The following is a 16,872-nucleotide window of genomic DNA, read 5'->3' on the forward strand; positions in this document are numbered from 1 at the left end:
AGTTCTCCCACCAGCGTAGCCCGTCCTCCTATAGGAACTACCAGCGTAGCCCGTCCTCCTATAGGAACTACCAGCGTAGCCCGTCCTCCTATAGGAACTACCAGCGTAGCCCGTCCTCCTATAGGAACTACCAGCGTAGCCCGTCCTCCTATAGGAACTACCAGCGTAGCCCGTCCTCCTATAGGAACTACCAGCGTAGCCCGTCCTCCTATAGGAACTACCAGCGTAGCCCGTCCTCCTATAGGAACTACCAGCGTAGCCCGTCCTCCTATAGGAACTACCAGCGTAGCCCGTCCTCCTATAGGAACTACCAGCGTAGCCCGTCCTCCTATAGGAACTCCCACCAGCGTAGCCCGTCCTCCTATAGTTCCTCCCACCAGCGTAGCCCGTCCTCCTATAGTTCCTCCCACCAGCGTAGCCCGTCCTCCTATAGTTCCTCCCACCAGCGTAGCCCGTCCTCCTATAGTTCCTCCCACCAGCGTAGCCCGTCCTCCTATAGTTCCTCCCACCAGCGTAGCCCGTCCTCCTATAGTTCCTCCCACCAGCGTAGCCCGTCCTCCTATAGGAACTCCCACCAGCGTAGCCCGTCCTCCTATAGTTCCTCCCACCAGCGTAGCCCGTCCTCCTATAGGAACTACCAGCGTAGCCCGTCCTCCTATAGTTCCTCCCACCAGCGTAGCCCGTCCTCCTATAGTTCCTCCCACCAGCGTAGCCCGTCCTCCTATAGTTCCTCCCACCAGCGTAGCCCATCCTCCTATAGGAACTACCAGCGTAGCCCGTCCTCCTATAGGAACTACCAGCGTACTCTACCATGCATATGCGTACATTTATTGTTATATAATGCCGTTAAAGTGCATGATACTGTAACACTACATATTGAATACAAATCCCTCTGTGTTCTGTGGATGGTTCTAGAAGCACCTGCACAAGTGTTCACTGTTTGGAGACACATACTGTTTGGAGACATACTGTTTGGAGACACATACTGTTTGGAGACACACACTGTTTGGAGACACACACTGTTTGGAGACACACACTGTTTGGAGACACACACTGTTTGGAGACACACTGTTTGGAGACACACACTGTTTGGAGACACATACTGTTTGGAGACACACACTGTTTGGAGACACATACTGTTTGGAGACACACACTGTTTGGAGACACATACTGTTTGGTTGAACATACTGTTTGGAGACACATACTGTTTGGTTGAACATACTGTTTGGAGACACACTGTTTGGTTGAACATACTGTTTGGTTGAACATGCTGTTTGGTTGAACATACTGTTTGGTTGAACATGCTGTTTGGAGACATACTGTTTGGTTGAACATACTGTTTGGTTGAACATGCTGTTTGGTTGAACATGCTGTTTGGTTGAACATACTGTTTGGTTGAACATACTGTTTGGTTGAACATACTGTTTGGTTGAACATGCTGTTTGGTTGAACATACTGTTTGGTTGAACATGCTGTTTGGTTGAACATACTGTTTGGTTGAACATACTGTTTGGTTGAACATACTGTTTGGTTGAACATGCAGCTTTATTGAGAACAGAAATGGAACATAGAACTTTTAGTTGTTGGAGTCAGAGATCCGTCGGAGGGATCCGATCCTGGGGCTCAGGCCACCCCAGTCGCTGGGTCTGCGATACTCGCCAGGCTTCAGGTAGTACTGTCTGCCCTTGTAGTTGGGCTGGTCGTACATGAGCCAATGGCCGTCCATCACGTTGCAGGAGTTGATGTCGGACATGCGGAAGCGGTCCTGGACATTGGGGCAGTCGTCGTTCAGCTCCTGCATCTGGCCACTCATGTCGGGGCGATCGTACAGCCTCATCCTGTAGGAGCCGCGGTGCTACAGGACGATGAAATAGAGGTCATATTGGGTTTTTACATTACTACAAATTAGAGGGCAATTATTAACAAGACAATACAGCAAAATAGGTGGGGCCGAAACGGAGCCTTGAGGAACATCAAGAGGTTTTCATTGGTGCTCTTCTATAAAAACACAATGTGAGATGGGTCTAGTGATGAGCTGTGTTTGAGGCATCTACACTGGGTTTACCATGGGGATCATGCGGCAGGACCTGATACAGTCGTTGATGCCAATCATGCGCTGGTTGTCATTGTACTCTCCCCTCCTCAGGAAGTACTGGTGGCCAGTGTAGTTGGGCCTCTCGTAGACCATGAACATGCCGCTCTCCACCTTGATGGAGTTGCAGCGGTTGAAGTAGGAGTGCAGGTCGGCACAGTCGCTCATGCACTCATGGTGCCGACCCTGGAAATTCCTGTCCTCATAGAAGATGATCTGCAAAGGGGAGTGTAAACATTTTAAAGCATAAAAAAATGTATCTTACATCTACTGAACTGATGTATGTTGTGGTCATTATATGGTGGACAAAACGAAATGTTTGATGTTTTTTTCCTGTTATACTATAAAACTAGTCGTATGAATGCAGGTGGGTGCCTGACTTACCTTTCCCATTGTCATGGTTGCGTGAGGGGCAGATAGACAGTCAATGGTCACTCTTTCTGTGCCTCTGTCATTTTATAAAAAGCAGCTGTGTGATTGCGCAGCATAAAGTATTGTCATTCAAATCGTGATCTGGAGTTAGCACACAAATCTGTTTATGTATAGCCATGCCTTATTGTGTGGCGAGTTATTGTTGTTGGCCAGTTTTCACACGTTCATCACTATTGTCAGAAAACACTACTGTCTACTGGAGATCCGGTGCGTGGCTAGGCTTGGCATCAGCAAAACAACTCAACCAGACATTTAGCATATCATTGTAATTCACAAACACCGTCAATTTCAATTGTGTCCTTTTATGCACAATTATGCAAATGTAACAGCTTATAAAATGCCTTTCTGGGATTGAGTCCGTGAGAATGAGCCACAGAATATGTTTCTTATTTCTAGATGTAGGCATGCACTCTGAAAACGCTGACGTTACTGTAAATGATGTGATGAACTGTTGTTTGGCCCCATACATTCATTGTTCTGTTCTATACTTAAAGGTCTGTGTTTTGTGGGCGAACAAAATATCTGACTATATGAATATGCATGTATGTAATCATATATCATGTTTACATACATAATGGACAACAATGTTGCCATGGTGTCATTAGCAAGAAAAAAAAGCAAGTAAACAACTGTGGTAATTCACTTTGAGAGGAAATACTTAATTTTCATACTGATCCGGATTTGAAAATACACGTCAATGTTATACCGATGGTCAGTGAACGGTTACGTGATGAGTAACCTTGTCGGAGACCTGAAGACTTGCGTTAGCTCCCCAAACTAAAGGCTTTAGCTCAGTGGGCTAATACAGTCTTTGTGGTGCGCAGGGGGTCCCGGATTCGAATGCCAGTCAGTCACAGAGGCAGCATCATGTCAGTGTTGTGTAACAGCAGTAGCAGTAGCCAAGCATCTAGGAAAAACCATCAGGAACATCAGGATAACTGATGGTTCAAATCTACCCAAAGCTCTACACATGAGTTATCTGTGGTTCCTCATATCAGGATAACTGATGGTTCAAATCTACCCAAAGCTCTACACATGAGTTATCTGTGGTTCCTCATATCAGGATAACTGATGGTTTAAATCTACCCAAAGCTCTACACATGAGTTATCTGTGGTTCCTCATATCAGGATAACTGATGGTTTAAATCTACCCAAAGCTCTACACATGAGTTATCTGTGGTTCCTCATATCAGGATAACTGATGGTTTAAATCTACCCAAAGCTCTACACATGAGTTATCTGTGGTTCCTCATATGTAAGACGACAGTTGATGATAGTGTTGTTGTTGTTGTTAGAATTATATATTATTGGATGTGATGTATTGGTATGTTGTATTGTTTTAGTGAGTATATGTGTTGTGACTGTGTAATTGTCCTTGGCTGTCCTGGGACTACGGGTGCACATAAACCCCGGCACATTTACATGGATGTGGCATTATTGTAATATTGATGTTGATTCATGTGCATTGTCCCCTATAAATGAATAATAAATCATGTATTATTTTATTTAACTAATGTATTAATTGTGAGAAAAAAGGCATACAGGAGACCCTTCTTTATTGAACTAGCCAAGCCAGTTAAGAACCAAATCATATTTACAATGACAGCTTAGGAACAGTGGGTTAACTGCCTTGTTCAGGGGCAGAACGACAGATTTATACCGTGTCAGCTCAGGGATTTGATCCAGCAACCTTTCAATTACTGACCCAATGCTCTAACAACTAGGCTACCTGCCAACCCAGGAGTGATCAGGATTGGTCAGGATTGGTCAGGATTGGTCAAACAGATATTGTTACAGGTTTTGCTTGTACAATATTTTTCTTCTCAGAAATGCATATACACTGAAATAAAATATAAACGCTTCATGTAAAGTGTTGGTCCCATGTTTCATGAGCTGAAATAAAAAATCCCAGAATTTTTTTTTATGCACAAAACTTTATTTCTCTCAAATTTTGTGCACCAATTTGTTTACATCTCTGTTAGTGAGCATTTCTCATTTGCCAAGAAAATCCATTCACCTGAGGTGTGGCATCAAGAAGCTGATTAAACAGCATGATCATTACACAGGTGCACCTTATGCTGGGGACAATAAAATGACACTTTAAAATGTGCAGTTTTGTCACACAACACAATGCCACAGATGCTGAGGAGTATTTACGTGTATGTCTGTAATAAAGGACTTTGGTGTGGAAAAACGTATTCTGATTGGCTGGTCCTGGCTCCCAAGTGGGTGGGCCTATGCCCTCCTATGTACCCCTGCCCAGTCATGTGAAATCCATAGATTAGGGCCTAATGAATTCATTTAAATGTACTAATTTCCTTACATGAACTGTAACTCAGTAAAATTGTTGCATGTTGCGTTTATATTTTTGTTCAGTATACATAACTGGAACATAACTGATCTAACCAGACATAGAAAATATTAGATTTATTATAGAACAATCTTATTAGTAACAATATGATTCACACCATAATTACAATATTTTAACTTCTGACAGCACTTTAAGCTAGTTTTAATAGCACTTTAAGGTGGTCCTTAAACATGACTAATAAAAGTGTTTTGTTATTGACAAAAAGCCACAGTGACAATGTAGGCCCGTCTATACACCCTGAAGTCCCTGGAATATTATTACTAAGTTACTGACATTAATATTTGCTTCTATATACTTTGACTGACAGGGCCTAGTAACCAATAGGAGTTCTGTTATATTGCATAAGGTGGAAGCTTACACTAGCAGGTATGAAAAGATCTTCAGGATCTCTGTTTTCTTATTTTATGGGCTTTGTTTTGGGACCTTTCTCTGGTTGGGAACTTTGCCAACGTGGAGGTAAGTTTCAACTGTGTGGCCCTTTGTGTCCCAGTGACTCTGTGTCAAAGAAGCATGTAGAGTGAGTGAGATAGAAACTTGATCCTGAACATGGTCTGCTTAATGTCATATGATTCAACACTTTAATGTTAAATGTGCAACATTTCAACTATATATTTACATCTTCTTATGTAGACCTGTTTTCAGTATATTCCATTCAATTTAGACCCACATGTACAACATGTGCCTCTTGCTCAACATATTGAGGTTTGTCCTCCATTTAAGCTAAAGGCACAAACACAGACCCCAAATATCATAAAAGTCACCAATTAATATCAATGACTTAATCAGAAACAGTGAAATGGAAATATCAACAGCAAGCTTATTTAAACAATAGTTTTATTGACTGGTCAGAGTGGAGAGGACGTTGGGCCTAAAAGTCGGTGATCCTACGGAAGGAGCCGGTGGTGGCACAGGTGGCTCCCCATTCGCTGAACTTCCTGTACTCGCCGGGCCTCATAAAGTACTGGCGGCCCCTGTAGTTGGGATGCTCGTAGAGGGTCCAGTAGCCATCCATGACGTTGGCGGAGTAGATGTCACGGCTACGGAAACGGTCCTGGACGGAGTCACAGTCCTCGCCGAACTCCATCATCTGTCCCTGGAAGTCTGGCCTCTCGTAGATTCTCATGCGGTAGGGACTGCCGCTGGCCTGCTCGGACAGAGAGATACAGGAGAGGTAACACTGGCAAAACACAGGTCACTTGGGGGGCATGGGGAATCACAGGAAACCAGTACATGTGACATGTTTCAGCGGGCCTTAGGTTAACACAGGTAAGTCAAAATGCTAAAGTAGCCAAACACCACATTTGGTGTCAGAAGAGGGATATCACAATTGGGGAGGTCGCAGTGTGCTAACATAGGCCAGGGTCATGACAGTCACAAAGGTAGTTTAGGACATGTCCAGAATGTCTCAGAAATGTCTCTTGAAGGAACCCAAGATTATGGGCTTCCATCCATCCAACCATGGACTCTCCTCCTCTAGGCGAGTCGTAGAGTCACTTTGCTTTATTTGACATGTACCTTCAGACCTTTACGTGGCCTGGTTATCTCCCAACCATTCACAGACTCATGTGTTGTGCTTATAAAACTATGGGCCGGATTCCCGGACACAGATGAGGCCAAGTCGTGGACAAAAATCAATGGAAAATCTCCACTGAAAGTGCTTTTTAGTCCAGGACTAGGCTTCGTCTGTATTAAGGCAACCTGTCCTAAAACCACCAGTTGAGTGAACCAGTATACACTGATAAATCCCCACAATGCATTACTACAATACAGATTGAGCCATGAACAAACCACACATCAAAACCCATCTTCTCTCACCTCCCGGCTACTCACATAAGAAAAGGTACGGCAGGAGCGAATGGTGTCGCTGTAGCCCATCCAGCGCTGATATTCTGGGTACTCTCCCCTGGTCAGTACATACTGGTAGCCTGCATAGTTGGGCCTCTCGTACAGCACCCAGCAGCCGCTATCTACCTTGATGGAGTTGCAGCGGCTGAAATGGGGGTGCACATCGGGGCAGTCCGTGTCGCACTCATAGGAGCGACCCTGGAAGTTTTTATCCTCGTAGAACGTGATCTACACAGCCAGGGTTGAAGGTCGGAGGGAAATGTTAACATCAGCTTTTTTTCTTTCATTTTACTGCATTTCAAATAAAAGTACACTTCCTAATATAAAAACACATTTTCTATGATTTCTATAATGGCAAAATATACTGCCTTCTCTGGACCAACAATTAGGTACAAGTAAGTTTGTCTCCTGTTTATAGGTCTCTTGTTATAGGCTACTACACTGTTGGTATTCTACAGCTTGTCTACCAGTAAAACAGAGATCAATGATCATTTTCATTACCAAACACTATAAAACTTAACTCTGGATTATTTTTCATGGCAGCACTATGACATTAATGTGTTGATCAATCAACCAGTTCCTTTCCAAATCAGCTTTCAAGTCCATAAAAACAAGCACAGACCCAGAGAGCTGTATACAGTAGTGCCAACTAGCTGGAGAAAAACTGGTCTGCCTTACCTTACTCATGTCTGGGCTGTTGTTAGAGCACTCTTCCTCAATGCAATATCCAGGACAGAGGGCCACGAGCCTCTTTTATAAAACTCAATCAAAGGTTGCCGGATCAGAGGTTTTGTTATTTTAATGAGCAGGGATTTGGTGGCATTGAGATGCTGCCAAGGCCTTGATCCTGTCCATACAGATAAAACCCCTGATTCATCAATGCAGATGTCCTAGCCCTGCACATTATTGACCCACGTGCCGTGGACCACGGCCCTCTTGATACTGTACGTCTACCAAAATACATTTTATTATCCAGTAATCCACAATAAAGGGACACGTTTACTGTTTGGAATGCATCATCACAGTGCTACAGTATCTGCAGGCCCTCATTCATTCTCTTAAAGTCATCACAACACTACGGTATAGGACCATCACAACACTACGGTATTGAACCATCACAACACTACGGTATAGAACCATCACAACACTACGGTATTGAACCATCACAACACTACAGTATAGGACCATCACAACACTACGGTATAGGACCATCACAACACTACGGTATAGGACCATCACAACACTATGTTATAGGACCATCACAACACTATGGTATAGGACCATCACAACACTATGTTATAGGACCATCACAACACTACGGTATAGGACCATCACAACACTACAGTATAGGACCATCACAACACTACGGTATAGGACCATCACCACACTACGGTATAGAACAATCTGCAGGTACACATTCATTCTAGTAACATGGAGGCCTGTTAGAGAAGATTCTCTATATGGAGTAGAATATGGAACATAGGAAGGAGCAGACACTCTCAGATTCCGTCCAACCACGACGTTATTGTTTTAGGGTAGAACAGTATTATAACAGAGTATAAACAGCTTGATCATAACATATAATGCATTGTGAGGATAGAATGATCTATAGAACATTGTCATTGAGAGTAAGCTAATGGAGAATCAGTTAATATTTACAAACAGGGTATCCTGTGGAAATGCCTGATCCTACAGTAGGCTACTGCAGCCACAAAAAGGCTTATGGGGCTTATGGTATTATTGGGGGAAGAGTGTCTGACAGGGGAACAATATACTATGGGGGATAGGAGTATCTGTTATGGAACAACACATAATGATAATAATATAGCCTCTACTGCATCAGATACTGTCACAGGACTGGTGGTCAGCAGTGTGGCCTGTGAATTTAAAAAGACTCAACAGTATTAATCAATCAAATGAAAGGAGACAATAAACAGAGAAAACTACATTTGTTTTCTTACATATAAATACATTGAAGTCAAAATGACCCCCTCTTTTCCCTCAAAATATTTATGTTGAGAACAATTTAATAGCTTTCCACAACTAAACAAACATTATTCTTATTTTCACTGAGCCAAATAATGAATACACCCAGTTCTCCCACCCGGGTGGATCTGAGATCTGGAATTAAATCAAGTATACATTGATACATCCTTTCTTACACACACACCATTGCTGGTATTTACCTGGTGTGTGTATAAGAGAGGATTTATGATTTATGAATTAGTCGGATTCGGTTGCAAAACGTTTTGCAACGGAAACCGTTCACTCCAAAAGGAAAACGTTTTGCAACGAAAACGAGAGTTTCTATTGGAGAAATTCAAGTAGGTCCCTCCCCGTTTCGTTCCGTTTGGTTCCAAGAGTAAACGATAAACTATATATACACGCACACACTACATTGACACTCCCACGCACTTTCACATACGGTACGCTAACACACACACACAAAGACCCACACAACACAAACACACACTTTTACACTCATAATTTGCTGCTGGTGCTCTGTTCTTTATTTTATTCTTATTATCGATCCTGATGTCTAGTCACTTTACCCTGCCTTCGTGTACATATCTACCTCAGATACCCCGTACCTCTTCATGTTGATCTGGTACTGGTACTCCCTGTGTATATACTGTGTATATACTGTAGTTCCATCTTGTGTATTTTATTTTATTCCTCTTGTACTAAAACTAACTAAAACTCTGTGTCGTTGGGAAGGCTTCGTAAGCAAGCATTCCATGGTAAAGTCTACACCAGTTGTATTCGGCCCATGTGACAAATACAATTATATTTTATATTATTTGATTTAAACGGTTTCTTTTTCTAAAACGTTTTTCCAACAGAATCCGACTAATGAATACACCCCTGAAGTTCAATCAAATCCGCAATTTATTTTTTTACTGTCAGAAGATAGGCTACTTGCACTGAGAGCTGACACTTCCTCCAGCTTTGGCAACATCCGGATTCCAGTCGAGATGGTCATGGCGGAGGGTGCAGCTGTTATGAGGAGGAATCGACCAGGGACTAAAGAAAAGGTACCAGATTTTAGCAACATGGTTTAATTTTAGTGTGTTCAATGTTCATGTCTTGCATTTTTTTTACTTGGGCACATTTTGTATCCTTTCCTAGAACGGCCCGTTTGTCAGCTGCTAACGTTAGCTTACTTAACTAGCTAATGTTGCTAGTTAGCGAGGCTACATACAGCCAGCTGGCTAGCCAGTCAAAGTCAGGAGCTATAAGATATGGGTTGGTCACAGCTATCAAACGATGCCTGTTTGTATTGTCAATTGTCTGAAGTTATCTGAAAATAGAATCTACAGGTAGCTAACTACCTCGCCCTTAATCATGACTCTCAGTGCCATTGGATTACACATAAATCACTGAATGAATGTGGGAGTTTTGGTAAGAGCCGCGACACTCGGTCTGAACATTAACACGGATAGTTTGCAGTACGATTTTGGAAACATAACGACCTTTCACATCGGCGAGAAATAATGTAAAAACAACAACAAACATGTTAAATTGATACACACCTTTAAAAAGTTAAAGTACCACATGAGCATATTTCCATTTTACAACGCTTGTTAAGGTACCTGTGCTAATTAGCTATCTCTGCGTCTCAGAACAACTGTGTGTAAACTGAAGACAGGCCACAAACATGTTGTCACTGAAAAACACTGTCCACTGCAACTGTGTTAACAGGTTAAACCAGTGGAGGCTGGTGGGAGGAGCTATATGAGGACCTCATTGGAATGCAATTACAATGAGCCCTTCCTCCTATAGCTCCTCCCAACAGCCTTCACTGGTGTACAGTAAGCTGTATTTTGCATTTGTGAAATAATTTGGATGTGATATGAACGTAGAGGGATTTATGGTTCTCGAACTGTACCACAATTGAGAATGGATTCATGTTTAGATGGAGTATTTGGCTTCCAGAGCCAATTCACCCTTTAAACAGAACATGTAAGGTCCTTGGACTATAAGGAGTAATGTTAGGCTCCTTTAGTCCAATATTGGGCTAGTAGCTACCTATTCGTTTACCAGACAGAGAGATAAGCTAGCTGGCGAGGTCTTTTTGTCAGCTGAATCAGTTAGTTTGCCCTGCTGAGTTTCTTGTGTATGCCCACAGGACTTCTACAACTGGCCCGATGAGTCATTTGAGGAGATGGACAGCACACTGGCTGTGCAGCAGGTGGGAGTCAGATGTCTCTGTTTTAATGTTTGAAATATCTTACTGTTTGAGTCATTTGCATATGATGACACCGTGGTTAATTGAAGAAGTCTAATCAGGCATTCTACTAGCTACGTAGCTAGGGCTGATCTGTGTGGGCAGTTCTCTGTAACATTCTCCAGTATGGATGAGCAGTTGCATATAGACAAAATGTCAGAGAAACTGTAATCTTTCAAATGTAGACAATCAGACTGCTACTCTGCCATTTGAGTTGCTGAGGTAGAATGGCTTAGTCAGGTGATGTATTTAATACAGTTCTGTTCTGTTTCTAAAGTCTGTTTGTGGTTCTTTTCAGTACATCCAACAGAACATCCGTACAGACTGCTCCAACATGGACAAGATCCTGGAGCCCCCAGAGGGTCAGGATGAGGGGGTCTGGAAGTACGAACACCTCAGGTAGTGGCTGCCGTTTACCACTTAGAAGAAAGTCATGTGGACATCCCAAATGTGTACTGGTGCTGAAAACACATCCTCCTTTTAACATTTGGTCTTGTCTCGTGTCCTCCGTTTTTAGGCAGTTCTGTTTGGAGCTGAACGGACTTGCTGTGAAACTACAGGTATGCTGTTACGATGGATCAGCAGGCCTGGGCAACTCCAGTCCTCGGGTCCTGATTGGTGTCACAGTTTTGCCCCAGTCCCAGCTAACACACCTGACTCTAATAATCACCTAATCGTGATCCTCAGTTTAGAATGACATTTGATTAATCAGCTGTGTTCGCTAGGGAAGGAGAAAAGGGGTGATGCCAATCAGGCCACTGGAGTTGCCCAGGCCTGTGACATAGCTCTTCAGGAAGATCATGTTGCACATCCATTCTTCTCACACTGTGTTTGTTGGTGTGGTGACGTCCAGTAAGTCTGTTACTAACATGTACTCTGTCTGTTCACAGGGAGAATGCCACCCAGACACATGCACCCAGATGACGGCAACAGAGCAGTGGATCTTCCTCTGTGCTGCACACAAGACTCCCAAAGAGGTAAGGTCTCTCTGCCCACAGCATTTGTAGAGGCGGATCCCTCATCCAGTTCCTACCCTCTTTCCCTGGTATAAGAATAGAATACTAATATAAACCAGTTAGACTTTTATCCAAAGCCACTTAGTCTTAGTGATTTAGACATGCTTGCATACATTTTCTGTTTTGAAGTAAGCATTTCGTTGGACTGTATCCTCTAAATACGACATAGACAAACTTGTAACTTGGGTGGCCCCAGTGGGAATCGAACCCATGACGCTTGGCGTTGCAAGCACCATGCTCTACCAACTGAGCCACACAAGATAGTTGTCCTCTGGCACCGACCATTCACCATGCCAGAACTAATAACACCATTATAGTCATTATTGTATCATGGCTGGTACTCAAGCCTGTTGTTGTGTTTGCTGTCTCCTGCACAGTGTCCAGCCATCGACTACACCAGACACACTCTGGACGGAGCCGCCTGCCTCCTCAACAGTAACAAGTACTTCCCTAGCAGGTAACAACTGTTTACCGTGTTCCTATGTGTCCTGTGACTAACTTTCTCATTAACCCCCAGCACCCTTCACACAGAAATCAATAGTTTTTTTATTGAACACCATTTTATCCAAATGATCATTCGCATTGTACTGATATATGCAGCTACCTACATTTGCTGTAAGCGTTGTGATAAAGTTGCTGTCTATAGATTGTGACCTGATTTGGTCTCTGTTCTATGGTAGAGTGAGCATTAAAGAGTCCTCAGTAGGGAAACTGGGTTCAGTTTGCCGGCGGATCTACAGGATATTCTCCCACGCTTACTTCCACCATCGTCAGATCTTTGACAAGTATGAGGTAAGCATTGACTGTCTTTATTCCTGTGAATAGTAATTACACATGTACATACTGTAAAGCACTAACCCAAAACCCTGAGGCTGGGATCCAATCTGATCCCGCGTTGTTGAACGTTCCAGCGGCTGCGGCGGTCACATTCACGGTTAACGCTGAATATGTCGGCACAATGGGAAATGACCTTTACATGTTAAGCGTGCTACAATGCCTGATCAGACTGAATCCCGTCCTAACTCTTACCCCAACAGGTTTCACATAGATTCAGCTGTGATTGTGATGATACTTGTTGCATTGTACTTAATATCATTTGACTCTGGTGTATTGGTTACCAGTGATTACAGCTTTCAACTAGCATTGGGTTTAGAAACGTGATTTTATATAGGAATACTCAAGCGAATGCTCTTGCCCTCTCCAGAACGAGACGTTCCTGTGCCATCGGTTCACACGCTTCGTGATGAAGTACAACCTGATGTCCAAGGACAACCTGATCGTACCCATCATGGAGGATGAGACTAACCCTAACGAAGCAGAGGGCGAGAGTGACGCCTGAGGACTGGGATCTGAAGAGGATCTGCTACACCCTGCCAAACTATTTCAAACACATGGCTGTCTCACACACCCACCCACAACCACACAATACACTAAAGTACACTAAAGTACACTAAAATCACCCGTTTTTAAGTAGAATATTTTCAATATTGTATGAACATCCTAATTTAGCTTGTATGTTTCAGAGAACAAGACAATGTTGTGGTTAAATGACTAACCAACATACACTGTGGCCAGTTAATTAGGTACACCCATCTAGTACCGGGTCAAACCCCGCTTTGCCACCAAAACAGCCTGAATTTTTCAGGGCATGGATTCTACAAGGTGTCGGAAACGTTCCACATGGATGTTGGTCCATGCAGACAGGATGGCATCACGCCGTAGCTGCAGATTGGACGGCGGGAACATTGATACTGCAAACAGCCCGGTCTACCTCATCCCAAAGATGCTCTCTCTATTGGGTTTGGTCAGCAACAATGTTCAGATACGCTGTGACGTTCCATCGTTGCTAAATTGGTATCAAGGGACATAACGTGTGCCAGGAAAACGTTCCCCACACCAGTACACCACCGCCACCAGCCTGTACTGTTGACACCAGGTAGGATGGGTAAACGCACTCATGCTGCTTACGCCAAAACCTGACTCTGTCATCAGCATGAACCGGGAAACGGGATTCATCAGACCAGGCAAGGTTTTTCCACTCCTCAATTGTCCAGTGTTGGTAATTGCGTTCCCACTAGTGCTTCTTCTTGGTTTTAGCTGATCGGAGTGGAACCCCGTGTGGTCGTCTGCTACAGTAGCCCATCCGTGACAAGGATCGACGAGTTGTGCGTTCCGAGATGCCGTTCTGCACACCACTGTTGTACTGTGCCGTTAGTGGCCAGCCTGTTAGCTTGTACGATTTTTGCCATTCTCCTTCGACCTCTCATCAACGAGCTGTTTTCACCCACAGAACTGCCACTGACTGGATGTTTTTTGTTTGTCGCACCATTCACAGTAAACTCTAGACATTCGTGCGTGAAAATCCCAGGAAGCCGGCTCTTTCAGCGATATTGGATCCGGTGCGCCTAGCACAGACGATCCACCACGCTCAAAGTCACTTAGGCCGCTAGTTTGACACATTCTAGCATTCAATCAAACAGTTACTGAATGGCTCGATGCCTGTCTGCCTGCTTTATAGAGCAAGCCACAGCCACGTGACTCACTGTAGGAGCGAATCATTTTGGTGAACAGGGTGGTGTACCTGATAAACTGTGACACCCTTTGCTAGTTACTTTATCATGTGCTTTCTGTTTGGTCCTTGGGCATCGTTTACACAGGCAACCAAATTCTTATGGGCAAAATAATTGCTCTGGTTGGTCAAAAGACCAATTGGTGGCAAAAGATCATAATTGGGCTGTCTGTGTAAATGCAGCCTTTGTTGTGTTCTAGGTGTCAGGAACTCTGGTCTAATGTAGAGCTACAAGTTAATATAACAGGTATTTAATAAACAGGCTACATTATACAGGTTGATATAACAGGTATTTAATAGTCCTAATATTTCTGACTATACTGTATATAGAACCACGTCAGTCTTCCATCCTAGATTTAAGGAAGTGGAAGGACATGATTAATTGCAGACTATAACAAAAATGGTTAAGGTTTTATTTCACTAATGGCTGAGTTTAGGATTAGGGAAGGGCAAGCTGATCCTAGATAGGCTGAGGTTAAGATTAGGGGAGGGCAAGCTGATCCTAGATCGGATGAGGTTAAGATTAGGGGAGGGCAAGCTGATCTGTACCTAGAGGAAGCTTCAACCCAGAGCCATAAAAGGCAACATTGCCGCAGGATAGCCTGTTTACTGGGCCAGAGGTCCTACATCTTTGACATGGCACAAGGACTGCTTTCCTAATAACTGGTTTCTATAGAAGGGGATGGGGGGTGTTTTACGTTCATGCCATTTAGGGCAACAATCTCTCACTGTATTTATTTCAAATAAAGGAATTTGATGTTTTCATTATTGGTGAAAATTAATGACAGCTACTCAGAAATGCCTTAGGTTTTCAAAGCACAATTATGTCTCATTCACTTTCTATATTCTTGTCAAATGATGAACTATTACTCAGGCAACACAACGATGTGTTTGACTGTGTTGCCATTTTGTCCCTGGTGGATATCCATTCACTGTTTCTTATTAAAATATCTGATATATTTACAATCAAGTGCCATGTGTTCCTATTGTACATGTGTGACCTGTAGTCTTCACATTTTCACAGCAGTGCAACATTTTCAAACAGGCTTCCATTTCATCAGTAAGGGTTTATCAATAAAGGGTTGTTTCCCTGGGCTCAATGACACACGGACGTATCCATCCTTCTCAAGGGTTCAAACTTTATTCTTACCAACAAGACGACCCACTTCTGAACACAACAAGTCTTAAACATCCCCCCCCCCAATATTCGGAAAGAACAAGGCACAATGTAATGTGCAGAAGAACATCAAAGTAAACATCCAAATGTTAGCTAGTGTTCAGAACTATATACAAAACATACATGTACTGATGTTAAAACAAAATCTTAACTGTAAGGTCAAGACAACTTTAGCCTCATTTATAAAAAGGGTAGATGAACGGAGCATATCTTAACTCCAAAACAATATGACATTTTTTAAAAGGATGTACTTTGGAGCAAAGCATAGTTGATCTGCTCCTCAGATTGAGTAATGGGATTACAGGAGGTAGAGGTGGAATATCCCCAAACTGAACATCAAACGTGTAACATTGTAATAAATAGTTCAACATTTATGTATGTTTTAAAAAGCAAGACACATTGACTTGACAATGTGGTGCTATGACAATATGTAAAGAGTAAAACCTGTTTATTAAAATGGAACATTGAGAAATTACAGGCATGCTCAGAATACAACAAAATACTCTTCCTAAAATGTCATTTCAAATCAAACTGATTCTGTTTTATTAGTAACTGACCAAATCAAATTGACCTAAACGGTTATTTTAATGATAAATTAACAGAACATGGGAGCACTTATTTATGAAATGATTCTGTCATTTGTTTTCTTCTGGCATTGACTTTCACTATGATCAATTCTCAACAAGAAAACAAGTTTCAGAGCAAAACGACATAACTTTTCAATTATGAACCGTTGTGGAAAATTCGAGATGTTTCTACCCTGATTATATATATATATATATAATTTTTTTTACAGGGAAGATCATGAAATGAAAATGAATCGCAGTTCACACAAAACAAAACCAGACACCTCATAGTACATGCAATCCAGCTATTCAAATAATTATTCAAAAAAATAGGCCTCAATGAAATGTGATGTCATAAATTCTTTAGTTAAACCTCAACTCTGACACCCATAGCTTATCAGTTATAGAATACAATTTGTAACAAAAAAAATGTTTTTAAAAGAATACATGCATAACCAATGAGGGAGCAGACCAAGACAGGATGCAGGAGAAAAAGTAACCAAATCGTGTAGACCTGAGTGAACCATGGGTGACTCATGACTGAACCAAGGGTGATTGAAGTTGATGAAGATGAGG

The 16,872-nt window shown here is 42.6% G+C and overlaps 4 protein-coding genes across 6 annotated transcripts in view; 1 reads left to right on the plus strand and 3 right to left on the minus strand.

Annotated features, from left to right (window-relative positions):
• Nucleotides 1–16,872, minus strand: part of LOC139372956 (general transcription factor II-I repeat domain-containing protein 2-like) — a 979,173-nt gene that overhangs the window by 377,749 nt on the left and 584,552 nt on the right. The gene's annotated exons all lie outside the window — the stretch shown is intronic.
• Nucleotides 1,527–2,537, minus strand: LOC139372946 (gamma-crystallin M2-like). The gene is made up of 3 exons (XM_071112836.1): nucleotides 2,477–2,537; nucleotides 2,066–2,308; nucleotides 1,527–1,855 (listed from the first exon to the last, which is right to left on the minus strand). Exons 1-3 carry the CDS (start codon nucleotides 2,489–2,491, stop codon nucleotides 1,577–1,579), a joined length of 537 nt encoding a protein of 178 aa, XP_070968937.1. The 5' UTR covers nucleotides 2,492–2,537; the 3' UTR covers nucleotides 1,527–1,576.
• Nucleotides 5,713–7,500, minus strand: LOC139372945 (gamma-crystallin M2-like). 2 transcript variants are annotated; one of them, XM_071112834.1, is made up of 3 exons: nucleotides 7,419–7,500; nucleotides 6,711–6,968; nucleotides 5,713–6,039 (listed from the first exon to the last, which is right to left on the minus strand). In XM_071112834.1, exons 1-3 carry the CDS (start codon nucleotides 7,425–7,427, stop codon nucleotides 5,764–5,766), a joined length of 543 nt encoding a protein of 180 aa, XP_070968935.1. In that variant the 5' UTR covers nucleotides 7,428–7,500; the 3' UTR covers nucleotides 5,713–5,763. The 2 variants fall into 2 exon arrangements, with proteins under 2 accessions (XP_070968935.1, XP_070968936.1); XM_071112835.1 differs by having other exon boundaries at nucleotides 6,726–6,968; nucleotides 7,419–7,499.
• Nucleotides 9,682–15,519, plus strand: LOC139372947 (MOB-like protein phocein). 2 transcript variants are annotated; one of them, XM_071112837.1, is made up of 8 exons: nucleotides 9,682–9,775; nucleotides 10,870–10,932; nucleotides 11,267–11,367; nucleotides 11,486–11,528; nucleotides 11,859–11,945; nucleotides 12,362–12,441; nucleotides 12,665–12,776; nucleotides 13,189–15,519. In XM_071112837.1, exons 1-8 carry the CDS (start codon nucleotides 9,716–9,718, stop codon nucleotides 13,321–13,323), a joined length of 681 nt encoding a protein of 226 aa, XP_070968938.1. In that variant the 5' UTR covers nucleotides 9,682–9,715; the 3' UTR covers nucleotides 13,324–15,519. The 2 variants fall into 2 exon arrangements, with proteins under 2 accessions (XP_070968938.1, XP_070968939.1); XM_071112838.1 differs by lacking the exon at nucleotides 10,870–10,932 and having other exon boundaries at nucleotides 9,701–9,775.

The sequence above is a fragment of the Oncorhynchus clarkii genome, chromosome 18, assembly GCF_045791955.1.
Source record: "Oncorhynchus clarkii lewisi isolate Uvic-CL-2024 chromosome 18, UVic_Ocla_1.0, whole genome shotgun sequence".
NCBI lineage: Eukaryota > Metazoa > Chordata > Actinopteri > Salmoniformes > Salmonidae > Oncorhynchus > Oncorhynchus clarkii.